At 37.4% G+C, this 25,847-nt stretch overlaps 4 protein-coding genes and 1 pseudogene across 6 annotated transcripts; 2 read left to right on the top strand and 3 right to left on the bottom strand.

Annotated features, from left to right (window-relative positions):
* The first annotated feature begins 2,565 nt into the window (after nucleotides 1-2,565).
* Nucleotides 2,566-5,143, top strand: LOC102614971 (pentatricopeptide repeat-containing protein At3g49710). The gene has a single exon (XM_006466352.4). The coding sequence runs from the start codon at nucleotides 2,727-2,729 to the stop codon at nucleotides 4,881-4,883; it is 2,157 nt and encodes a 718-aa protein (XP_006466415.2). The 5' UTR covers nucleotides 2,566-2,726; the 3' UTR covers nucleotides 4,884-5,143.
* Nucleotides 5,144-5,371: 228 nt separating this feature from the next.
* LOC102615263 (probable pectin methylesterase CGR2) lies at nucleotides 5,372-8,799 on the bottom strand. Its single transcript, XM_006466353.4, has 6 exons — nucleotides 8,449-8,799; nucleotides 8,300-8,339; nucleotides 8,150-8,191; nucleotides 6,825-7,199; nucleotides 6,296-6,351; nucleotides 5,372-5,759 (listed from the first exon to the last, which is right to left on the bottom strand). Exons 1-6 carry the CDS (start codon nucleotides 8,569-8,571, stop codon nucleotides 5,607-5,609), a joined length of 789 nt encoding a protein of 262 aa, XP_006466416.2. The 5' UTR covers nucleotides 8,572-8,799; the 3' UTR covers nucleotides 5,372-5,606.
* Nucleotides 8,800-9,372: 573 nt separating this feature from the next.
* On the bottom strand, nucleotides 9,373-15,873 carry LOC102615545 (GTP-binding protein At3g49725, chloroplastic). 3 transcript variants are annotated; one of them, XM_052444157.1, is made up of 13 exons: nucleotides 15,280-15,868; nucleotides 14,901-14,965; nucleotides 14,705-14,771; nucleotides 14,519-14,604; nucleotides 14,299-14,411; nucleotides 13,504-13,572; nucleotides 11,962-12,106; nucleotides 11,814-11,869; nucleotides 11,630-11,680; nucleotides 11,463-11,514; nucleotides 11,317-11,373; nucleotides 10,390-10,509; nucleotides 9,373-10,282 (listed from the first exon to the last, which is right to left on the bottom strand). In XM_052444157.1, the coding sequence occupies exons 1-13, from the start codon at nucleotides 15,656-15,658 to the stop codon at nucleotides 9,752-9,754; spliced, it is 1,791 nt and encodes a 596-aa protein (XP_052300117.1). In that variant the 5' UTR covers nucleotides 15,659-15,868; the 3' UTR covers nucleotides 9,373-9,751. The 3 variants fall into 3 exon arrangements, with proteins under 3 accessions (XP_052300117.1, XP_052300116.1, XP_052300118.1); XM_052444156.1 differs by having other exon boundaries at nucleotides 11,463-11,517; nucleotides 15,280-15,865; XM_052444158.1 differs by lacking the exons at nucleotides 11,630-11,680; nucleotides 11,814-11,869; nucleotides 11,962-12,106 and having other exon boundaries at nucleotides 11,463-11,517; nucleotides 15,280-15,873.
* Nucleotides 15,874-19,155: 3,282 nt separating this feature from the next.
* Nucleotides 19,156-22,242, top strand: LOC102612909 (DUF21 domain-containing protein At2g14520-like; annotated as a pseudogene).
* Nucleotides 22,196-25,253, bottom strand: LOC102615847 (putative pentatricopeptide repeat-containing protein At5g65820). The gene has a single exon (XM_006466355.4). The coding sequence runs from the start codon at nucleotides 25,095-25,097 to the stop codon at nucleotides 23,181-23,183; it is 1,917 nt and encodes a 638-aa protein (XP_006466418.2). The 5' UTR covers nucleotides 25,098-25,253; the 3' UTR covers nucleotides 22,196-23,180.
* Between the last annotated feature and the right edge of the window lie 594 nt (nucleotides 25,254-25,847).

Raw genomic sequence — 25,847 nt, 5'->3', positions numbered from 1 at the left:
ATATATATATATTACTCGTTATCCATAATATTCCAAAAGCTTCAAATTATACAAGTGAAAAAGGATAGAACAATCAATTTATATAACAGAAACGGAAGTGAAAAACAAAAATTGACATTAGAATTTCCAGGTCAAACTAAATAGAAAGCATCCTAGAAGCGTATAGTGAATTTATTGCTTTCAACTAAATATTAGACATATTGACAGTAATGTCAACTTTGCTTTGACTTGAAAATTATAAAACGTTTATCAAGTTGTCAAAATTATCCTTGCAATTCCATGATTAATCTGATAATTGATGGATCGATCCATTTCAAATTGACAAAAGAGAATCAAGTTGCTCCAAGTCGCACTAGACTCTATAAAAATCAGGACCCATTCTGAGCCTTAGATATTCTTGCTAGAGCCACCTATATTTTTGTCTTTGGTATAAGCAAGTGGGTCAATCATGGATAACAAGGAAGCATGGAATGTAATTCAACTTATACATCACAGGGACCTAAGTTTCGAGTTTCGTTTCAAATTTTTTTCAGCGGCAATTTAATTCAAATCAAATGCAAGACAGATGCAGCTCGCACTGTTGCATGCGTCTCAGATGGTGACTGAGTCCAGCCTAGATTGACAGTGATTGTTGTTCGTACGTACATGGTGATGATGGCCTATACGCTAGCTACAAGCCTACAACTTCAATTCATTCCCATGGATTACAACTTTGAGTAAGCGAAGGCTGCACTTGAAATTAACCCTACTCCCAAGGACTCCTTTCACTATCATCATAAGCTGTAAGAAAAGGATATTAGACTTAAATGCTACCATCCCTCGTGGTGGGTCAGTGACTCAATATTAATTGCATTTAGGATAGGGTTCAAAGTTTGATTAGTCATGTCAATTAGGGATTCCGGTCGTGTGGTTTATTTTATCTATAGGTTAAGAATTGACTAAATTGTGTATTTCGCATACCAAGGCAAAACTTTCTCTAACTTCGATCACTGATTAGTTTAATTAATCTGATCTATGGGTTTAAATTATTCACTAAATCAGATCAATTTGTAGATGCTCATTTAGACTTTTCATAGTTTTCTTTTGTTTAACTTATTTCCTTTGTATTGTTTTTCTAGATTGAACAAGTCTATAGTTTATATGTTCTAGATTGATATCTCAATATGATCTATGCATTGCACTTGTTTCTAGGCGTAATGTTTAATCAACCAATCATGAAATCACTGTAAACTAATGATCTTAGTCGTGGCACGTATCCGAAACAATCTATAAATAGAAAAGAAGCTTGGAAAATACACTTTACTATCAGTTCATTTTGTATATGATGTATAAGATATAAAAATTAGATATTAAATATTATTATTATTATTATTATTATTATTCCAACAGATGAAACGTTCAAAACTCTTTAAATTCTCCTCTCAGACGAGGCAGTAAAAAATATATGGATGGTGAAGCATTATTATTGTTTTGATTTATAGCACCAAAATAAGATTCTCTTTCGCCATTTCTCTCCCTAATAGAAAAAGAAAGTAAAATAAAAGGCGGGGATAGGTGCAAGTGTTAATCCAAGGAGTCCAAGTTGTAAGGGGCAGAAAAAGGGCAAAAAATTGGGTGAATGGGTGAAGGAAAGGCCCAGTTGGGAAATTTAAGATGGAGCCAGTGCCAGTCTTGGTTATCCAATGGGTGACCATTCATTTATAATCGTTACAGCTGTTTGGGTCCATCTTCCCTTGAATCAGGATTCAGGTAGCTCTCTTGAATTCTAGCCAATGTACTCTGTCAATCATAGAAAGATGATGATGGGTTCCTGATGAAGGAGCACCCAAATTTGATGGGCCAGGGATGCAGCCTAGTTCGTGATATATGGGCCCAGACCCACTTATAAGTGAAAAATTGAGTGGCATGTCTCTACAGATCCAACCCTGGCCAGTGGCTGGTTGGCACCATGCCTTCCATTTTAGCAACTTCCTTCTGCTTCTAGCAAATTGTGGTCGGTTTATAAGTGGCATTAAAACATGAGCCTTTCTAACAGAATTCCAGGGTTTTAAATACAGCTGCCTGCGTGCTCGAATTTTGGTTAGCTAGCCTTGTTATATGCGAGTGAATGGTTTTTGTTTTATAAGCTTCAATCGATAAATCATTGAATAAAATAACTTAATAAGAGTGTTTTTAAAGAATATATATTTACAATTTCCTTAATAAAAATACTAACATTTTGTTTTTGATAATGAAAACAATATTTGTACCTAGTATAAAATATTTTTTTGAAACCAGTGTTTGACTATTTTAAAAATAATGTTCGATACTTAGACTGATCTGGTCCAGCCAACTCCTCCGAATTGTGCATCTTTAGGGTCACTCAGCCCAACTAAGGATAACAACAACGACAACAAAAATGTTCTCTAACCCAGTCCGAACTTTGATGTGAGAAGTGGCATTAGCAATAGGCGTTTGACAAGGATTGTTAAGAGCATGGCCCATGCCAATTCGACTTCAAGGGGTTTCTCTCGATTACCCAACATGAGCTTGATTTGAGCCCACCAATATTTCAATAGTTTGTTTAGAACAGTGTGGGTTGGGTTTGGACTTTGGAGGCAAAACCGACAAGAGGACAATAGCTTCAAAGCAAAAATTGTAGTTAGAAATATCTGAAATAAACCAAAACGTGGTAGGTACAAGGTAGAGGAGTCATTTGTCTTTGGAGCAAAGTTATGAAGTCGTAGATGATCCAAAACTCTTGGACTCTCCAGACATTCCGCCAAGTTTTGAAGACATGCGTCGGTCGACGAGACCTTGTAACTGGCAAGTCCCTTCATGCACTTTACCTCAAAAACCTCGTACCATTTTCCGCCTATCTCTCCAATCATTTCATCCTCCTTTACTCCAAATGCGGCTGCCTTTCTGCAGCCCATCACGCCTTTAACCAAACCCAGCACGCTAATGTGTTCTCCTTCAACGTTCTTCTCGCCGCTTATGCAAGACAATTGCGTATTGCTTCTGCCCGCCAACTGTTCGATCAAATTCCCCAACCTGATTTGGTGTCGTATAACACCCTCATTTCAGCATATGCGGATTGCGGAGACACTGAAAGTGCGTTGAGCCTGTTCAAGGATATGAGAGAGAAGCGTTTTGACACGGATGGCTTTACCTTATCCGGGTTGATCACTGCTTCTTCTAACAATCTTTGTTTGATAAAGCAGTTGCACTGTCTCGCGATTTATTGTGGATTTGATCATTATGCTTCTGTAAATAATTCACTTCTTACGTGTTATAGTAGAAACGGGTTCTTAGATGAGGCAAAAAGAGTGTTTTATGAAATGGGTGAGATTAAAGATGAGGTTTCTTGGAATTCAATGGTTGTTGCATATGGGCAACATAGAGAAGGACTCGAGGCATTACAATTGTTTCAAGAGATGGTTAGTCTGCAATTGGGTCTTGATATGTATACGTTAGCCAGTATTTTGACTGCGTTTACGAGTTTGGAGGATTTGGTAGGAGGGCTTCAGTTTCATGCTCACTTGATCAAAAGTGGGTTTCATCAAAATTCTCATATAGGGAGTGGATTGATTGATTTGTATGCAAAATGTAGTGGTGACATGAGAGATTGTATGAAGGTTTTTGAGGAGATTCCTCAGCCGGATTTGGTTCTTTGGAACACGATGATTTCTGGTTACTCACAAAAAGAGGAGTACAGTGACCAGGCTCTTGGTTGTTTTAAGAAGTTAAACCGGGTTGGTTACCACCCAGATGACTGTAGCTTTGTCTGTGTGATCAGTGCATGCTCCAACTTGTCACCTTCCCTAGGAAAGCAAATTCATGCACTGACTATCAAAATTGAGATTCGCTCGAATCGGATTTCAGTAAACAATGCCCTTGTTGCCATGTATTCAAAATGTGGAAACCTCGAAGATGCAAGGCGGTTATTTGATAGGATGCCGGAGCATAATACTGTTTCATTGAATTCAATGATTGCAGGTTATGCTCAACATGGGATTGGGATGGAAGCATTGCGTCTTTTTGAATGGATGTTGGAGACAAATATTCCCCCGACAAATATTACCTTTGTGTCCGTCCTGTCTGCATGTGCACACACTGGAAAAGTTGCGGAGGGCCAAAAGTATTTTAGTATGATGAAAGATATGTTTGGATTTGAACCAGAAGGAGAACATTATTCATGCATGATTGATCTTTTGGGTCGAGCAGGCAAACTGACTGATGCTGAGAGACTTATTGAGGCAATGCCTTTTAACCCTGGCTCCATCGGCTGGGGTTCACTCCTTCGTGCCTGTAGAACACATGGAAACATGGACCTAGCACTGAAAGCAGCCAACCATTTTCTCCAACTGGAACCTTCAAATGCTGTTCCGTATGTTATGCTTGCAAATATCTATGCTGCTTCTGGTAAATGGGAAGAGGTTGCGACAATCAGAAGGCTGATGCGTGATAGAGGAGTACAGAAGAAACCAGGTTTTAGTTGGATTGAGGTGAAGAAGCAGATGCATGTTTTTGTTGCTGAAGATGGTTCACATCCGATGATCAAGGAAATTCACAATTACCTGGAGGAGATGTCAAGAAAGATGAAGCAAGCAGGCTATGTGCCAGATGTGAGATGGGCATTAGTTAAGGATGATGAGATAGGGCATGGAGAGAAGGAGAAGCGGCTAGTGCATCACAGTGAGAAGCTAGCAGTTGCATTTGGACTTCTCTCAACTAGTTATGGGGAGCCTATACTTGTGATGAAGAACCTGAGAATATGTGGGGATTGCCACAATGCAATCAAATTTATCTCTGCAATCGCCGGCAGGGAAATCACTGTCAGGGATACCTATAGATTTCACTGTTTCAAAGACGGACGGTGCTCTTGTGGAGATTATTGGTGACAATGCTTGAGATCCAAGCTTCTAGTTATTTTCTCATGGGAGAATTACCAGTTGGGAATTACCGAGTACTGAGGCACGGTACTGTTCAAGCCTACGAGGGCAGATGCTGTCACCAACTATGATAAAAGAAAAGGCCACTAAGATTTTATCATACAATCAATTCATTTTTATGGTAGCCCTGAATTTCTATCAAATATAACTTGGCCGTGGTCTCATGTATGAACCTATCTGATCAATGGAATTTTGAATCTCTTCTCCGATTTTCTATACTATGCAATTTCCAACAAATATGTCCAAGCTTACGTAAAAATTAATCACTGACTTGGGATATCCCATCTTTCTTTAGCCTGACAACATCAATCACAGGGGTAAGCCTTGCATTTGACATGGTATAAAACATTTTTTGTAATTTCAGTTCATACTGGACCGATAACAGATACAATGTGTCACGAGAATGTCAAAGTGAAATTCAATGCATACAATAAAAGTGAAAAACAAATATTCGTGCCACCAATTAAATTAATATAAATGTTGGTCACATAATGTTATTGTCACATGAGAGGTGATATCAACCTTTTTCCCCGCTAATTATCAAATTTAATAACACAACATATAAAGTATCTAGTATGGAAGCAATATTTTGTTTTTGTATTTTCTTGTTTCCTTTTCCTGGGGAGTTCTTAATTCAAGGTGAGCAAAAAATGGTGTGTCCAAATAAATCTTTTATCTTAATGGTTTGAGATGGAAAACTTGACAGTTGGGCTTGTATGACTTCTTGGATGCAGCCTGCTCAAACTTCTTCATAGCAGGTTCATTTTCTTCTAAGCTTGTCTGAACAAAATAGCGTATCCACCAAGAGGAGCTTCTCATTTTTGCCTTTAAATACCAAAAAAAAAGATCATTTTTAAGACAAAATGTGACTAATGTTAAAACTAAGTACTTGAAAATGGCCATAATACGTTGAAAAAGCACGTCATAGTCATGGAACTTAAGGTATTTTAGTTTCTACCCATTATTTGTTTCAAAAATTTTAATTATCCTTGATTTTATTTCTTTATATGTATCATTAAAGTGTTTTCTGCATATTTGTTCATTTGGTTCTTTCCTTTTTAGTCAATATCCTCCTCTTCACTAGCTGTTAACAGATTATCTTCTAAAGAATCTTTACCACTGGTTTCAAATTTAATGAAGGTCGGTGATCCATGTGAGGCCCAAATCGGATCATGGCATAATTCAAATTATTGATTCTTTTAACCCTGTAATTCTCTTCTACCAATTCTGTTTGTCCCTAGTCACAATTTTTTTTTGGAGGTAATGATAAGACAAGAACTTAGAAGTTAATTCACAGCCACTTCTACTGCCAACTAATCAAGTCGGAACAGAGGATAACAAAGCAGCAAAATGCCACTTACCGGCCGTCCAAATTTGGATAATTCTGCAACTTTAGCTCTTTGTTGTCCAGGGTAACCTGATAATGAAAATAAAATAAGTCAAGCCTATAGCTACACACCAAAAAAACAAAGTTTCATATTAAATTTTTGTACCATTCAGGAGGTCACAGTAACAGCTTGACAACCTAAGAGAAATACCTTGCAAAATTGACTTGATGGACTATCGGTATAGGGGAGGAATACTAAATTGGTAGCATAAGGGAAAGCAGTCATAGTTCTCATTGTAATACAACTACTAATCGTTGAATATGATAAACAGGAATTAGCAGGAAGAGTGTCAGTTTAGATTCAATGCTTTAGATTTAATAAACCAATGCTTAGAGTTGCCCCCCCTCAGCAGTTGTTTTGTGCATGCTCAACACATAAGAGATGAAGAGAGGGACTGAGAGAAACTAAACTTCTTAACTGACTTCTATTGCAAGTCCAATGAGGTATACATTAACGCATGTATCTGAACTGAATTTCATGAGGTGAAACATAGAGGAAATACCTGCAAAAATAAGGACACCATCAGAAGCCACCCTTGCCAAATCTGGAAGAGTCTTGTTTAGGTATTTTGGGGACAGGTAATCCAGAGCATCTGATACAATAACAAGAGGAAAGGACTTTGCCCGGTAAGGCAAGGGGAACTTGATATCAGCCACACGCACAATGCCTTTATGCACAAGGCTCTTGCACCTAGCATCTGCATCTTCTATGTCATACGGTTCCACACCCCATGCTTCGGTTTCCTCTTCTTTCAACAGTGTAGAGACCACTGAACAGGTATCAGGACCCACGTGTAAAACTTTGTGCATGCTATCACCGTATTCTTTCTTTAGAATAGGTATAGCTCTTTGGATTTCTGATGTGCAAGAAAAGTCACCTACAGAATAAATGAAGCGCAATCAAATATTGAAAGAAAAATGCTGGATAAGCTTATCTTTGTCAAAAATGAAAACTTTGCTCTATGTCTCTACTACAACTGTTAAAAGTCGCGACTTGATATGGAAATAGAATTGAATAAAATAAACTTATCATATACTTAAAAGGCTCAAATAGGCAAAACATTGATGCTTTGTCTAGGATTTCCCGGGACCTATGGTCAGTGTTGGCTTTTGGGCAATAAGCAAATGCACCATAGGTCACTCGAGAATTACCAATATTAGGGAATAAACTGTAGAAAACTAATGTTCATTGAAATCTTGATCAAAAACGGCATCAATGAAAGGATGCGGTAGAGAGAGACACAAAGAGAGAGAGAGAGAAGCCAAATTGATCTGCAAGTTATAGATGTATCTTGTCAAATTACTCCATAGTTTTGATATCTTTATCATACCAATAAGACAACTAACAACACAATCTGAGGAAAGGCACCAAAAAAATGAAAAGAATTAAAAAAAAAAGAAAAACAAAACAAAACAATCACGCACACACTCACAGCCCTTTATCAGGGAGATAGTTGTGCCCTCTAGGACGCTGGGCATAAAGGAGAACGCTAGGCATGGAGGAGAACTGCAGTGAGAGGCTATTTGAAGGAAACTGTGCTAAAAAGAAACGGGCTTAATGAAGGAAAGAGACAGATGACAAGCAAACCCCCATACCAGTATCTCAGAAACCTATTCACTCACAGCACTCTCTGCCATAATCTCTACCACATCCAACAACTGAACAAAACAACAGAATCGCAGAAAAAGACTTTCAGTGATATCTCCAAATTAATTTTTGAGTAATTAAAAAACAGATCATAGCCCCTAAACTCCATACTTGATTCATTCATGAGAAGCAGGAACAAAGAGCAACCATTACAGTGTACTAAATGCAAACATAATTCACCTTCGATCCTACTAACAGCTGCTTTATCGCCTCCAAATATACCTGTATATTAGAAAAAAATAATAATAAAATAACAATGTAAATTTCCTGAATTACATAGCTAACACAACTACAACTACACTACATCGAATCCATGGTACGTGTACAGACCCGAGCCGCTGAAAGCATAGCCGATAAGAAGGAATGCTCCCTGTAAGATTAAGAGAACAAAAAAGGTGTTAACAATCGACAATAAAATAGCGAAGAGAATAAATAAATTACAAAAAAAGGAAAAAAGAATAAGGAAGCAGTATCAGTACCACGAGGACAAGGCCGACGGATAGGAGAGGTGAAGATCGGGATTTGGACTGCAAAGCTCCAGTAAAAGGAAAGCTTCCAGTGTCGACTAATCGGCGAGTTGAACTCACAGGACGCCTCGACATGACTGATTAATGAGGTGATGGTGATTGAAGAGAGCGATGCGAATTGAGAGTTCAGCTTAGATCGAGAAATAAGAGGACAGCATTGAGCGGATGTTATAGATCTTAGATCTGTGCTTTTGTAACTGTAATCAGAGCTTGCTGTAAGCTTCTAGCGCTTTAGATAGGAAAAGGTATCATCGAATGCATACAAATTAGTTGAATTTAAGTAGTGGAGAGCTGCTGTGAATGTGATCGTGCTCGAGTGTCATTTAGTTTAATTTAACTTAATTTAATATCGGCAATTATTTTTATTTGATTATTGTAGTAAATAATTAGACATGTAGTTGACTTTGACTTGCGTCGGTATGGGACGGGGAATGGGAATACTGGAATAGCCGAATGGGAATGAGATGGGGCGGATAAAGAAAAAAATAATGATACAGTTATAAATTTTTGTAAAAATTTATTTTGTACAAACTGACGTGGTAATAATATATTGGTTGAATAAAAATATAAAATAATAAAAATAAATTATGTAGGTCAAGTGATATTTAATTCAACCAATCTTATCATGCCACATCAGTTTGTACAAAATAAATTTGTACAAGAGTTTATGACTGTATCATTATTCTAAAAAAAATGACTAGCACGCGTCGACTCCCAAGTGTCGGCAGACAGCAGTCTGGCAGTGAGCTAAATTGATCGTCAGAACTTAACGGAGATGACTCGAGCCAGCGAGTGATGCTTGCAGCATTTAGTTCATCTCTGGATCTTTGGTGTATAAAATTATTCTTTTCTTCTCATTTTTAGAAGTAATAAATCTTCACGGTTCACACAAATTTTATTTGCACAAAATATTTTCTGATGTTTCACAGGCACTACAAATATGTATGAAAAAAGACCAAAGCCGAAACAAAACTACAAAACCGCTTCCCACAGACATCTGAACTCTCCCAGCCCAAGCATGGTTCAGCATGCACCAGAATGCTCCTCCAAGTGAAGATGAATTCATCAGGCTTATTTCAACAATTTTCCTGTTCGTATCAAATGATTCCAGCACAAATTCTTATCCCTCTCCATGCCACATGCTTTCCTTCCACAACAAAAATATTAGCGGTGGAACTTGGAAGAGAGAATACCTTTTGAGCCCTTGTTCCATCCCAAACACATGGTGATTCGCAATCAATAACACATCCTACTATTATTGAACAGCCACACTACTGTCCTCTGTGCGAGGAGGCCTCCATTTTTTATTAAAGAAATCCCTTTCAACTACATTTGGAGACTTTTGCTTATCGTCCAGTGTCTTCAGCCTTTCATCAATAATTTCCAGCAGCTCTCGCAAGCCAACTCCCGTCCTGGCAGATATTTTGACATCTGGGGCATGCTGGTCTTGAGATTGGGAATCTTTTTCCATCACACAGACATCTTTAGTAGACTCAGGTTGTTGGTCCTCCGCAGCCTTCCAGAACTCTTCTTCAACGTTGTCTTGTTCATCTCCCGATAGTAACCAGCCATCAGAGTAGTCATTGTGGTTTTTATTTATGCTCTCTCCAAGATCCTCAGACACAAAGCCATCATTGTTGTCAGCATCATCACCACCATAATTATCAATGCATTCTACATCTACAGGCTCAGATGTCATGACTTCGTCCTCAGCTCTTGAGAAGTTACTGATATCATCACCATCTATATATTCAACATCACCCATTTCTTCGTCGTGATAATCAATCTGAGAAGTTTGCAAAATCATAAATATAAAATCAATCTGAGAAGTTCGCAAAATCATAAATCAATCTTTTAAAGAATCATTAGAGTAAAAAAACTGTGTTGCAGTACCTTATTCCAAACTTCAATCATATTCTTAAGCTTCTCCTCCGAGACTCCTACTTGCTGAAGAACTTGCAAAACTGTTGTCCGATGCTCTTCAAGATTAGGAGCAGTGCAGTCTAATACATGCTACATGAAGTGAGAAATTTCATCAGGTGTTTTGATCAATGAGAAATTCCCATATTTTGTATATAGTCTTTACCAAAATATGGTGAGTGTACAAAATTGAATTGACAGTATACTTCGTTAAAACTTGCAAAACTGTTGCCATATCGGGTGCACAAAATTAATATGTGAAATCGAAACCAACATACCAAAAATCCGAAATTGAAACTTGAAAATTGAAAAAACTGGCAATTGCAAATTTGAAAAATCGAAATAAAAAAGTTAAAAAGCCGGAAAACTGAAAACTGAAAACTGAAAAATGAGGAACTGGAAACTGAAGAATTGTGATATTGAAATCCGTCCTACTTTTAATCAGTTATCAATCCAGTTGGATTTCCAATGGCCTCAATAAGAATCTGATTCTAGATCTCAAATTAAATTAAAATTGTAACTGGAAACCTGACAAATCAAAAAATAAATAAAAAAATGAAAAATTGAGAAACCAGAAAAACTGAAAATGAAAAATTGAGAAACTGGATAATTAAACTGAGAAATTAAAACTGAAATTCAACCTTTTTTTCCCAGTTATCGATAAGTTGAATTCTAACAGCCCCTTAATGACAAAATATCTATTCTAGTTCTCAAGACTCCACTCTTTTTAGTACAGCCATTGCCTGGATCCCTAAAGTTATCCAACAATTGCTTTTGATAGCTTCATTTACCCCCCCAAGAGTTCGCTCCCAGAAAGATAACCTCCCAATCTCAATCCACAAAGTAAATAATGACTATGATTTTGATTGTAATTAAAAGAGAGGGCAAGGATAATCATACCACAAGGAGGTCAGCTTCCACCACTTCTTCCAATGTTGCATGAAATGCATCCACCAACTACAAAATCAAAATTCTGTAAATAACAAAGAAGGACAATGCCAATATTAATAAGGAAACAAAACAATTTGCTTGTGCTTTTCAGTTACCTGCAAAGGTAAATCTGATATAAATCCCACTGTATCACTAAGAAGCACTTTTCTTCTGAACATAATACACAAGATGAGATCAGATAAGCAAGGGTTTTTTTTTTTTTTTTCAATCATCATCTTTCAGCATATGACAAGCAAAATAGATTCATTAACAATCAAGATACCCGGAAGGGAGAACGACACTCTTTAATCTAGGATCCAATGTCGCAAACAAGCTGCACAAATTTGAAGTCCATGGCACCATTTAGACAAAAACAAGTCATTTAAAAATTAAAATTTAACATTGAAGTTAACCATGGCAAAGAATCTAGATCTGAATAATCAAATGCTTAGGGTGTAGAGAAATACCGTGCATCACTAAATAGATCACTATCAGAGAGCGCACCAACTAATGTAGATTTTCCCTGCCCATGGTTAAGGAGAGATTATAAGCAACACGTTCACCTTAACTTTTCAGAACTGACAGAAAATATTTCAGCTGATTTGGACCACCTACAGCATTTGTGTACCCTACAACAGCAACAGTGGCTAAACCACGACCATCTGATCCACCATGTCTCCTACGAGCAGCCCGTTGCACAGCTCGAGTACGACGAACCTCTTCAATTTGGGATAACAAATGACTCCGCCGTTCTAAAATTCTGAGATTTCAGAGAATATACTCCAGTCACAACTTCTTTCATTGGGGATGTAAGAAGAAAATAATTGAGATACAAATCTCACAGACACAACTCATAAAACAACTGGAGAAGGCTTACAGAACGGCAGCAAAGATGAAAATAAGAGAGAGAAAGAGAGAGAGAGAGAGAGAGGAAAAAGAAACCCAGGAGTCTTTAATGCAAACTCCAGAACTGATGCATGAGGCATTCTTGAATGCATGCATCATACCACCCACAAACTAGGAGAGTGTATCGATGTTCATTCTTCTTAGATTTTCCTCTTTAAGAACACTATTAAAAAGCTTTATATGGGTGATAAAAAAATAAGCCAGGGTACATAAGGATACGATCCAAAAAGAAAGCGGACAACTATTCCATCAATGAAGTCCAGATTAAGATGCAATAAACAATTTAGAGACAAGTTGTAACCATGCAATCACCCCAAAACAGAACACACTGAACTGAAACAAGCACATCAGCATATGCTGACAGCAATTAGTTATTCCATCTTAAGTAGTAAGTTCCAATTCAGAATCTTTGCCAATATGCCAGCCAGAGTTTGAACAAGTTTTCCCCTGTATCCCACAGCAATTTGCTGCCCTCTATTTGTTTGCATCAATTATATAAACATCGTGGTAAAGACAACTAATAGCAAGTACAATGGGAGATAGAGGGAGAAAGACAATGAAAAGTTTACAATGCAGTGCCACAGCAGAATATAAAGAACAACCACTGATAAAACACTACTGAAAGTACGCAAATCATTAATCTTATCTGCCCTATGACCTTGCCATAATGCTATAAGTATTGCCTATCAAAATCTTGTGTGAATTCTAATGAGAACAAGCCAAAAAGCACAGTCACACACAACTTAAAGTTATAGTTCATGCAAAATTTAACTTATAATATAAACATGACAGCTGCTTTACTGGAGAGGATGTTTGGCACAAAACCTTAGAATGTAGAATAAAGTTCAATTACATATGAAGAAGGCTTCGACTTTCCCAGAAAAGAACTTAAGAATGTGACCATGACCATTTTTATATGAAGCAAAACCTTTTTATTGTTGGACCATCTTATTTTCACACAAGAAGATGCATGAGTCAATCTTGAACGAAATATGTTTGACATCAGGAGTTTTTCAAGCTGAATAATACATAAATATCCTGAAAACTTTTATTCATTAGGCAAGCGTTTCTTCTAGCTTTAAAAATCCCCCAAAATGTAAAAGTCAATATGGACTAGTCAAATACCAAACTTAACAGATTAAGAATAGAGAAAATCAAGTGAGTAAATTATTTTGGACACAGAGAATAAAAAATTAAACAAAAGGAATCTGACTGTGAAGAAAAATAATAGAACTAGTATCAAGGATCAACCTTCGCCGTTGAAGTTGAAGTTCAGTTTCTCCAGCACCACTGATGAAACCACGTCCCCCACTTCCTCTCCTGCAATTCATATCACATACATAAAAAATGGTTCTAAAAACTGCAGTTTATTATAAGCACAAAAATGCAGGGCAGTTTATTATAAGCAATTAAGCACACATATGCAGAGCCACACAATTTGCATGCATTAGCGTGTGCTTGTGCTTAAGTGCAAGAGAGAGGAATATAATGAAAGAAGGGTTCAGATAAGGAGGCACGAAAGCTATGACAAGCAACATTGAAGCAAATACCATATTCTCCTACTCTTAAGAAGCAAAAAATAATTGGAAATTTTCATCCAGTACAATATTACACTAAAAAGAGAATATAGAGTGATTCTGAAGTGATTTGGGCCATGTGTAGGCAATCAAGGGAGGATAAATCATGCCAATTAGTGAAGCACAGAACCATCAAAAACCACGTGAATAAAGGTTTCTTCTAATGGACCCAAAATCATCAATAACATGGGGCAGGTGACAAGTGTATCTCCTAACTGCATATGGCCCTCAAAATGATGACCAGAACTTCTGATTGAAGTACGTGTAATTAAACACAGTTCACAATTTTCCCAGAAACATGGACAATTACATCAAATTACATCAGTAAGTCCAGGCATGTGGTGTAAATACTGCTCATAGATCGAATAAGCGAAACTTTTTTTTTCCCCTATTGAATACAATTCCTAAACATATACAGGCACAAATAACAGCCTAGAATTGTTCTTCGAGAAATTGGGTTATAACATACCCTCGGGCACTAACAACTTCAGCTTCACCAGTTTCCCCAAAAGTCAGGCGGCCATCCGGGCCACGTACTCGAACCAGTCTACTCTTCTTATACATAAGGGCTGCTAATTCAGCCTGTTCAAATCATGCAACCACCAAAATGTCCAATGAATTAGGTTTCTCAGAAGATCAAACTGAAATTTAATATCATTGAATTTCCCAATTAAAACTACTAACAGAACCTGTAGCTTTGCCTCTTTTGTATGGGCATGAGCATTAAATATCTCTATTATAAGGCCCACACGATCTAATACAGGTTTTCCCCAAGCTCTCTGTCATTCAAAATGGAAATATTAGAAAGAGTAATAATAAGCATTGGACTCAAGCAAGCTAACTGCAAGGGGAGAAAAAAACTGAGTAGGCACTACTTGCCTCCAAATTCCTTTGCTGAATTCCAGAAAGAATAGCATTGACAAAAATGGCATCCAATTCGCCCTATTAAAATCATACACGGTTACAGTCATGGTTGAACTTCCAGAAGGACATGGTAGGCAAATTGATTTTTACAACCGAAAATAAAAAGCACCACCACTTTTGAAACATAAAGATGAAGAAGCTCCTTGCCTTAGACTCTGCCCCATTTATGTGGCATTTGATAGTTTCCACTGTCCCAGGTCCAAAAAATGTGTCTACACACAGTCAAAAGAGATACATCGTCAGCATCAAGGACCCGCAAATACGAAAGAAAAATGGAATTGGACGCATAACATTAAAAAAAAAAACACTCGTAGCTGGTTAGCCTTTCATATCATATTCTCAGCCAATCATCAAAGTCCAAATGAACTACATAAGAGCATAAAGATACACAAATTTAAGCAACAATGAAAATAGCACGAACTTAAAATTCATATTAAAAATCTCTAACACAATGTCTATTCTTAGATGTAAATATCAATGAATTAAAACTAAGATAACAGCAGAGAACAAGGAAAAAGAAACAGACCTGCGCGAGCTTTGCCAGATTTAAGAGATGGGTTTTGAACAACGACATGAGGGGGCAGTTCTTTATCAAAGAAATCAGTGTCAAAGTAGCCATCACGCTGTTCTTCGAGAGAGTTGGCAAGACAGAGAGCTTCGTTAAGCTTGGCTTGTAAGAAGGTGGGGGGCTTCAGGCGGGGCTGGACCAAGAAGAGTCGTGGTGGGTCATCTGGGTCTCTGTTGAAGAGCGTAACGACGTCGTGTAAGTCGTCCTTGTCTTTGTTGTCCTTGGTTTGGCGCTTTGATGATGAATATGAATAAGAGTGAAGGGAAATTGGAAAAGTTAGAGTTTGTGTTATCGACCTCAACTGGGTTCGTTTTACCACCGAGATTGCTCTCAACATTTCAACTTTCGACTGTGAGACACAGACTTGTTACGAGTTACGAATTATGAGACAGTCCGTAGAAGAAAGTAAGAAACAAACCCGTTGTGACGGCCGTAACGGTGGTCCGGGTTGGTCCGATGCAAATGCGACTGAAGGCCGAAGGCGTACAAAATTCAGGGGGGCTGGGCTGAGATATCGGGCCTATCCTCCAGTGGTCTTAAAAATTAATTAGTGTGCATTCAGACTCATCATATGTTTTAAATTTATGTTTTCGGGGGGACTTGGTATGACATTAGCGGCCAGTTTTCAGACGTGATAGCTAATTTCTTTTTTTTTTTGGGTTAATAAGGACGTGATTGCCATTCGATTATGGCATTACAATTTAAATCTACATTTTGTATTTCGGTCGTTCCAATGGAAAGTGGAAAGCAGACTTTGATCCTTACAATATAGATCTTCAAGCCCATTCTCATGCGTAGATTCGAATTTATGGACTAAGCTGGTTTTATTGGAGTCCAAAACTTATCAAGGCCGATTGGCCATTGCTCGAGGGGTTGGATTGCCTCTACAATTGGACAAGTTTACTAGGGAAGGAATTATTATGTATGGGTGGCGCAATGATAATTTTTATTTATTTATTTATTATAATTATTATTATTATTATTTTGTTGAGTGGGGTCAATCTCCCACACTAACTTCTATGTGAATCCGCCCCAAGTTCTTGCGCCAGCCTCTCACAATGAGAGCTGCGATCAAACGTGAGTTCCTCGTAATGAGACAGAAGCGAAGACGAAACCGCAAAGGTAGACTGTTTAGATTTTATCATTATCAAAAGTCCTTATGCAGGTGAACCTGACAAGGACAAAGGGTTTCTTAGTAAGTTGCAAAAGGTGCTTGAACTAATAACTGAATACCAAGTCAAAGCTCACAATAGCAACTTGGATCCAGCGAATCTTTGTGATGCAAACGTACGTTGAAGAGGAATTTGATTTTCAGCCTGTTATTACTAAATAACAGCTCAGCAAATAAAGCTCAGAAAAGTCGCAAAAAGAAAAGGAATAAGAGGAAACCCTCTCCTTACTGGAGAATATACTGAGGATAGTAAGCTTATTGCCTTATTCTCTCTAGGATATGGCAAACTTATGCTTAATCCATGATTACGATTATTAGTTGGTTCATAGGGGGAAGTGGCATTTGATGGATTTTCTAACTTGATCAAAGTTCTACCATAACCGACTTATTTTTAGTTTGATTTTGAGGATAAGACTCGTCACGTCTCCCTATCTACATGTGATAAAAAAGATCAAAAGTTTGGCTGCCATATTAACATTAGCAGTGAGCATGAGTCTCTTAGAATTTGTGACATAAAGTAAATTTATAAGTTGGAATTAATATAAATCTTATAACGGGTAACATAAAATGTGAAATAAAAAATAAAAAAAATATAATAGCTACAAAGTTGTGTTTAAAATTAGAAATTTTACTTGATAAAAGTTTTGTAACATATCAGCATTACCGAAAGCCAAAGATTAAATTAGTGAAAAAATTCAGAATTCAATACATTATAGTGATGCCTTATCTCTAAGAACGTTCGCGTGGGCTGCCCCTGCCCTACAGGATGACCAAAAAACAAGAATTCAATATCCAATTCAATAGGGGTTCTCTCCCTCCCCCACTTGAGAGAATGAGATACCATATCTTACGTCTCTTGCCACATGTAGAGTAGGGATGGCAATTGGGAGGGGAGGGGAGGGGACCAATCTCCCCGTATTTATCCCCGATATTTTGCGTATGTCCCCGTCTCCGTCAGAATTACTTGAGAGAATTCGTATCTGCTCCTCGAATAATAACAGGAGATCCCCAAGAGTCCCCGATCCCCAAATAACTAATACATTTTTTGTTTTCGATTTTGAGTTAATTATATTAAAATAAAAAATTCAAATAAAAGTAAAGTTTGAAATATATCTTACATTAATGTCCATTACAAAAGTCACATACATTAAATTAGTAAGTAACGCAGCATGTAAGGGATACAAACTTCTTTTACAAACTATCGTGAATAAATTAATAGTCTAATACAAAATTGTTACAAATAAAATCGAATTTAGATTCAAAATTAACTTTTTCAATGGTGGCGTGGGCACTTTATAAATGTAGACTATTCCCTTTACAGCACAATAGTTAAGTCGAAGCAAATCAAGAGCAAATACTAGATTAAATTAGATTAGATTAGATTAAATTAGATATTAAAATTGTGATTCGCTGTGGGTAATTATAACATCTAAAAATAAATAAATAAAATAGATTTTAGTTTAAAACATTTAATGAATATTAAAATTAAAACAAAATTTTTGGGCTAATAGAATTTACTCGGTTTTTTTAATGTCTTAAATAAAAATTTAGGACTTTAATTAGTTAATTAGGTCTAAAAGTTTAATAATATAAATATTTTGATATTTGTTATTTTTACCAATATTTATAATTTTATAATTCAAAATTTATTATTTATTTACTAGTAATTTTAAAAAATAAAAATAAAATAAAAAATTAAAATGGGGAAATGGGTAGGGGATGGGGATTCCACCTCATCCTCGTCCCCTCCCCAAATAAGAAATTGGATATAAAAATTTCTACATCCCTTCTCCGAATAAAAAATTGAGTATAAATTATCCGCATACCCTCCCCGAATGAAAAAAATCTCCGAGAGTATCCATCCCCGTGTGGATTTTTGCCATCCCTAATGTAGAGTAACGCATAATTTTGATTTGTTGGGGACATCATTATGGCTTAACCTAATGCGTGTATTGCATTTACTGGTAAAAGAGTAATTGAATAAACATTGAACAAGATAGTACGTGAAGGTTTATAAGAAATTGAATGTTTATTCGATAAATACAAACATTTATGAGTTTAATGCAAAAGATTTTATGAGGTCAATTATAACAATTTCTTAAGTCAAAAATGTATTCTGTAAACAATGCGGACATCGTTTGAAAATGATTAGCTCAGAAAAAATCGGTATTTTGGTTGATCCAGGTACTTCGGATCCGACGAAGATGAAGGTTAGGTAGCTATTGCGGACTCAAAAACTAGTCATGTGCACGTTAATTTCCTTAAAAACCAGCAATCTTGCGTCGGTCATGTGTGTATGTATATATATAGATCATCCATATTTTGGTTTACATTGACTTTGGCTTGCATGTGAACCCTATAAATATATACGTGTGTCTGTGCGTGTGTATGGCTCAAAAGAAAGGGACACTGAAATCGGCATATTAAAATCAACATGCAAAATATAACAGTATGTTCACTTTATCCTATTGACCACTTTCGTCTCCTATTCCTTTCGAAACAAGTAAATGCTAAAAGGAGGTAAAGCGAAGTTCCAGACGTTTCAGTTGAAAAAGAGTCGAATCCGATTCCATTCTGCCATTCGTTGTCGTATATGAGTCAGAATAAGTTCATTTACTACAACTTTCGTCGTTTTAAGTATAAATAGCATGTACTGTTTTAATTTAAGGGAATTCATCATATTAGAGATATAGAGAAAAGAAAAAAAAAAGTTAATGGCTGCGGAGTACAGGTACGAATGCTGCGAGACAGGATTCTTCACTCGCGTCGTTGTAGTGACACTGCTAGTTTTATTTGCTGGGTTGATGTCCGGCTTGACGTTAGGCCTCATGTCAATGAGCCTCGTCGACCTTGAAGTTCTTGCCAACTCTGGAACACCCAGTGACCGTAAACATGCTTGTAAGTATAATATACTTTCATATGGCTGACCTCTGGCATGGCATCTCTTCATTTTTATGGCTTATTAATTGTTCTCCTATTGTTTGTTTCTGAATGCAATTCAACTGTGTCCTAGTTATCAAAATATCGTTTGTCTTGTCTTATATTCTATATCAGCAAAGATACTCCCTGTTGTGAGAAGACAACATTTACTGCTTTGCACTCTACTATTCTGCAATGCCGCTGCCATGGAGGTATCAGTTCTTAAGACACATTGTTTTAAACAGCTCCGTAACATATAATTAATTAAGGAAAAACAAGCATGGTTGAAATATTTTTCTTCCCTTTAATTTCAGGCCCTTCCCATCTTTCTTGATAGCTTGGTCCCAGCTTGGGGTGCTATTGTTATATCAGTGACTTTGATACTTTCGTTCGGTGAGGTTAGATTCTTTGCAGCCAGATGGAACGATGGATGGAGATACACACAGATTCTCATAATTTTTCGTTTTTGGTTGTAAACCAATTGAGATTTCTTCTTCTGTCTTGCAGATAATCCCCCAGGCTGTGTGTGCTCGATATGGCTTGGCTATTGGTGCAAAAGTTGCTCCGTTTGTGCAAATTCTTGTTCGGATCTGTTTTCCTATTGCATTTCCAGTAAGCAAGGTGAAAATCATCTAAACATTTTTCTTATCATATACTTACAGGATTCAGATTTTACACGTGGCTAATATACATACGCCAGTGACTATTGGTGGTATTTTGGACAGTTATTGGACCTTCTGTTGGGGAAAGGAAATGAAGCACTCTTTCGCAGAGCTGAACTGAAAACACTTGTTGATTTGCATGGCAACGAGGTATGATCTTAAGGCTTACTACCATCAATCCTAAGATTTCTTGATTCTATTACAGCGAAACTGTTTTTCCCAAGGAGCAGAATTTTATCGTTAAGGCAAATAATTCTTTCCTATTGGCTGATATGCAGGCTGGCAAAGGTGGAGAATTGACGCGAGATGAGACAACAATCATCACAGGAGCACTTGAACTCAGTGAGAAAACAGCAAGGGATGCAATGACTCCTGCATCTGAGACCTTTGCAATTGATGTTTCTTTCAAACTTGACAGGTAACCATAAATATAGTATTAGTACCCCGAGTTGATTCTCTAGCAATGACGACTGGATGATATGCATCACATATGTATAAATTGGCATTATGCAGAAATTTAATGAGGCTAGTTTTGGAGAAAGGGCACAGCAGAGTGCCAGTTTATTATCAGCATCCAAGAAACATAATTGGACTCATTTAGGTAACTCCTGCTTAATTTATTTCCAACATTTGAGTGACTTTTTAGTGATTAATGTGATTTATGATGGACTTAACAAATGTGTTATGTTGCTGTAGGTGAAGAATTTATTAACTATCCATCCAGAAGATGAGGTACCTGTGAAAAATGTCAGCATACGCAGGATTCCTAGGTATTTTACTACTATGATCAAATGTCTTATGTATAATTATTAAAATGTACATAAATGTACACACCCTTTAGTTTGTCGATGCAGTATAACTACCAACTGTAATGTCTTGAACTGAAACTACAGGACTTAGATGGTAGTGTGTATATAAAATTCTGATAATATTTCAGCAGAAACCTGAGCACCTGCGATTATCAAAAACCGAAAGAATAATGTAAGGTTGGGACATTCGAGTGGAACTTGCTGCACCAGAAAAGCTTGATACCCAAAAAACTGAAAAGGACAATATCCCTTATTAATGTTGAATTTGTAAAATGAAAGTGTCTATTCCATCACCCTTCGACAACTATTAAGATTTATTGGGAACTAATTAACTCCTTCCTAAACTCCTAAATAAATCGACGTGCACAAGATATCTAGAATATTTGCCTTGTAGAGATTCAAACATTAGTTTATCTTAAAATTGTCTAGTTCCATCATATCTACTTGTGATACCAGAATGATTGAAGTTGCTTTCAAAATTTCCGGACATCGAGAACCACTGATTGTGAAGAGAATTGACATTCAATCCTGAGTTTACTTAGGCAAATAACATAACATTTACGCAAAGCTAAGTTACACTTTCATAATACTGAATGAAGATTGAAAAATGTATTCGCATGGCGTTTGCGCCAGGGTTTCAGAAACAATGCCTCTATACGACATACTAAATGAGTTTCAGAAAGGCCATAGCCATATGGCGGTTGTTGTAAGGCATCAGAATGACAGAGAGCAGCCTCATGTCCCTATTGAACATTCAACCGATGGTAAGCATCGACTCTATCCTGTGGCATGACCAATGTGTCAAGTCAATATTCTTTCCTATAAAATTGTTTCCAACGGTTAATAAAGGATCATAAATTCAGAGAGGGAAGTGAGAGTGGACGTTGATGGTCAAAGCCATCTCAAAGAAAAATGTTTAAAGACCAAGAGATCACTCAAGAAGAGGAATAGGCTGTCACATGATGCAAATCTTCATCGAGGAGCCTCTACGAGCAAGAATTGGAGTAGGGACTTCCACTCAGAAGTTCTGCATATCACTGATGATCCACAGCGAATGGAAAATGGAGAATGGGAAGCGGTTGGCATTATTACACTAGAAGATGTCATTGAAGAGCTGTTACAAGTATGTGAGATAATCTCTTTTGTGAAATTTTATTCTGTTAATACTCTCAAACAACTTATGCCCCACTGACTTAATTTGTTCAAATAGGAGGAGATCTATGATGAGACCGACTATCATGCCGAAACTAATAATTAAGTATCTTCCAATAGAAGTATATACTCCAAATATATACAGGGAACAATACATCAAATAAAGCAAAGGAATTTGTTTTCATTCAAGAGCAGGGCAAACTACAAGCTTAAGGGTGGAAAGTAGACTATTAGATTTTGATGTCTAAAATGTTAGCAACTTAGAAATTGTAATTGAAAGTTTGTTACTGACAAACCATGAGAATAGCAAACGTACCGAAGAATGTTTAAAGCTTTGACAGTAGCAAGAAATTTTTTTATTACAGTATACTACTGCTCAACTTCTGATGAAATAAGGTATCTCTCAAACCAATCAATACATCAGCCTAGGATAAGTGCCAGAACTACAGCCTCAGTACACAGGAAACTCAGAGGCTATAAATATCCCAAGTAGGTCAACAACCAATAGTTTGAAAAACAATCGGTAGTTCAGAAATAATGTATGTGTATTATGCCATTGCCAGAGAAGTTGCTACTTGCCTGTTCCTATGAACGCATAGAATGCATCCAAGCATTACTAGAAACAACTATCCCCATGCAGATTTTGCAGAAAACAGAAGATTTTGGAAGAAAATAGTCATTTTCGTGGCTGGCAAAGCACCTTATTGTGATATGCTCAAGGTAATGCTCCAAGAAAGTGACTGCAGATTGTTCATCCTGCAGTAAGTGTTCTCTTCTTGAATCAAAGTGTTCCTGTTACCTAATTATCGGCAACAATGCCAAGGAAGCAGCAAATCAGTGATACTTATTTTGGATACAAAAAATTGTTGGATAACAATACTTGCCACTTCTCAGCAGAACCAACTACTACACAGCATGCAGTGTCATACTTCTAAACAGAGGGCCTTTAACAAGCCACAAAATTGCTATATGAAAACCAACAGTGCATTATTTCTCTGGATTTTGGAGTAAAATTGCCTTTCAGATAACAATTACCCATGTGTTCAAAGGACTTTCTGCGTTTATCAAGCACATGATCAGAACCAGTCTAAACCGAGTACTCTGTGTTATTAATTTTAGTCACTTCACAATAGTCACTCATTAAAACTACAGAATCTTAGCCTTACTACGGCCTCCGCCCCACCGGCGTTGACGAGCCCTCCTCTTCCTCCCATCCACTTGCTTCTTGGCCTTTTCTTTTAAATCCCTCTCACCACGTCGTTTATACATTTTGAAGGTGATCTGTCTCTCTGCAGCCATCTTCCTCACCTTCTCTGTGATCTCTGCTGCAATTTGTCTATTATACAGTTTCTTCAGACCACGCATGAGCTTAGCAAAAGTATCTGGCTGGGGCATTACATCTGCATCCATCATGTCCAGACAATAAGAACAGGCTTCTTTAACATGTCCATTGGAGAACAAAGAATGAATCCAAATTGTCCATGCATACACATTAAGTTCACATCCTTTAGTAACAATACAGCTCCACACATCTTTAGCCATTTCAACCTTTTGAGCTCTCAATAGAGAATTCAACAACTCCTTCAAGGTACCATACTGAGGAGCAGATAAAAGACCTCTCCCGACCATTTCTTTAAAATACTCACAAGCCTCAATAAGACAACCTTGACCAAGAAACCCATGAACCATAACAACGAAACTATCAGTCCCTGGACTAAGACTGGCCGCTTCCATCTCATTCCAAACATTAACAGCTTCTTTCAACTCCCCTAACTTACAAGCCAATCTGATCACTACGTTATAATTACTAACATCAGGAACACAACCGATCTTCCTCATCTCCCCCATCAGTTCCACACACTCTTCTAACTCTTCCTTCTTCTCATGAGCCAACATTATATGCAAATAAGTCAATTGATTTGGCAAAATCCCTCTCTGTATCATACTGTCCAAAATCTCATAGCATCTATCAATCTTTCTCGACTTGCAAAATCCACTTATCAAAGTAGTGTAGGTCACAACGTCAGCCTCACATCCACTCCTTTCCATCTCAACAAAAGCCCTGTTTGCCTCCTCCATTTTTTCCATCCTACAAAGCGCTTGAATCAAAACAGTATAGGAATTTGCATTAGGGTCACAACCTTTTCTTCTCATCTCCTTCAACAACTCAAAAGCGTCAGTCATTTTACCCATCTGTGCATACCCACTTAACAAATTATTATAAACAACAATATCAGGCTCAAAACCAGCATCCTTCATTTGCACCAACACATATTTAGCCTCCACTAACTTCCCTTCTTTACACCAACCATATAACAACGACGTAAAATGCCTCAAACTCGGTTTAAATCTCTCACGCATTTCATCAAACAATTTAGCTGCTTCTTTAACGCTGCTGTTTTTACACAACGCGTCTAGCAAACACCCGAACACAAACTCATCAGGCTCACACCCGTACTTGGGCATCTCATCCAACACTTCGATAGCCTTCTTAACCATTCTTGCCGACGCAAATCTCCTCATCAAAATAACAAACACTTCAGTCGTAATCAACTGAGGCTTCTCCTTCCTCATCTCCTCCATCAAAGCCCATACGGCGCCGAATTTTCTCATTTTACTAAGACTCTTAATCAAGGCCCTGTACACGTCATAGCTATGAACATAGTTGGGTTGCTTTGACGCCCACATATAATATCTATAACCTAAATTACCAGCATCACCGCAACGGTTAATCACGCGTTCGGTTAAGCCAGGGCGCAAAACGACGCCGGAATGTTGTAGAGCAAGCTCTAGCTTGGGAAGACGAGAGTGGAATTTTTTTAAGATTCTGAATATCTTTTCAACGTCGTGGGAGAATTCATTATGACTCCCGTGGGTGTCCGTTGTGTTGTTACACTTACAGTCGTCTTCTTTGGTTTTAAGACAAACGAGGTTAGAGTTCAACTGATTTGTTGTCGTTGCAGTTGATTCAACGTGGGAGGTGGTGGTGTTTGGTCTGGGGGCAAATGAGAAGCGGCGGTGTTTGGTCAAGAGTGACAACGCTTTTGAAGATGATCTTTGCATCTTGTTGTTAGAGAACTGTGACTCTTGTTTCGCTGCAAGACTGATAATGATATTACGATTGTTGAACTATTCACGTATAATTTAAATTAAAAAAAAAAAAAAAAGATTGGTGTAAATTTAAACTGTGCAATAGAATGGCCAGCAACTCTGAATACTGTCAAATGAGAGATATAACAACTACAAAATGGAAGGCCCTCTATTCATACTAAACTCATGCCTCTCTATTTCTGAGAAGTGGCGACGTATTATTTGTTATCACAACTCAATTGGAAATTGGGGAGTTGTGCGCGTAATACCTTTTTAATTCAAATTCATCCGATACACATGGTAATGCCATGGTATGTGATACATCTGTTGATGCTGAAATTTGCTCGCCCTTGACCCGATCAGATCTTTATCCTTCATTTTCCCACTAAGCTTGCGTTCACAAAAGTGGATCAGAGACGCTGGTGGTTTTATCGGCGTAAATCCTCCGATGCCTAAATTAGCACAAGGTGTTTATGGGAAAATCGTGTAATTTAGATTCGAAAAGTTGCTTATAAATGGCTCACAGTTTGTATTGAAAATGGTCTAGTTACAATTTGGCAGAGTTTTCCCTTCTCTCAATTTTTCTATCCCCTTTCTTCACTGGTCTCTCTCTCTTTTATAGCCGCTGTCCCCCTTTTCCGTTTACCTTTCATCCCCCCTTATTTTGGGTAGTGGCAGCCCCCTATGGGACTCCAACTGCTACATTGTGGGTAAACGTGGGAC

The sequence above is a fragment of the Citrus sinensis genome, chromosome 7 (assembly GCF_022201045.2).
Source record: "Citrus sinensis cultivar Valencia sweet orange chromosome 7, DVS_A1.0, whole genome shotgun sequence".
Classification (NCBI taxonomy): domain Eukaryota; kingdom Viridiplantae; phylum Streptophyta; class Magnoliopsida; order Sapindales; family Rutaceae; genus Citrus; species Citrus sinensis.
The sequence above is the reverse complement of the archived record's forward strand: the minus strand, read 5'-3'. Positions and strand labels throughout refer to the sequence as shown.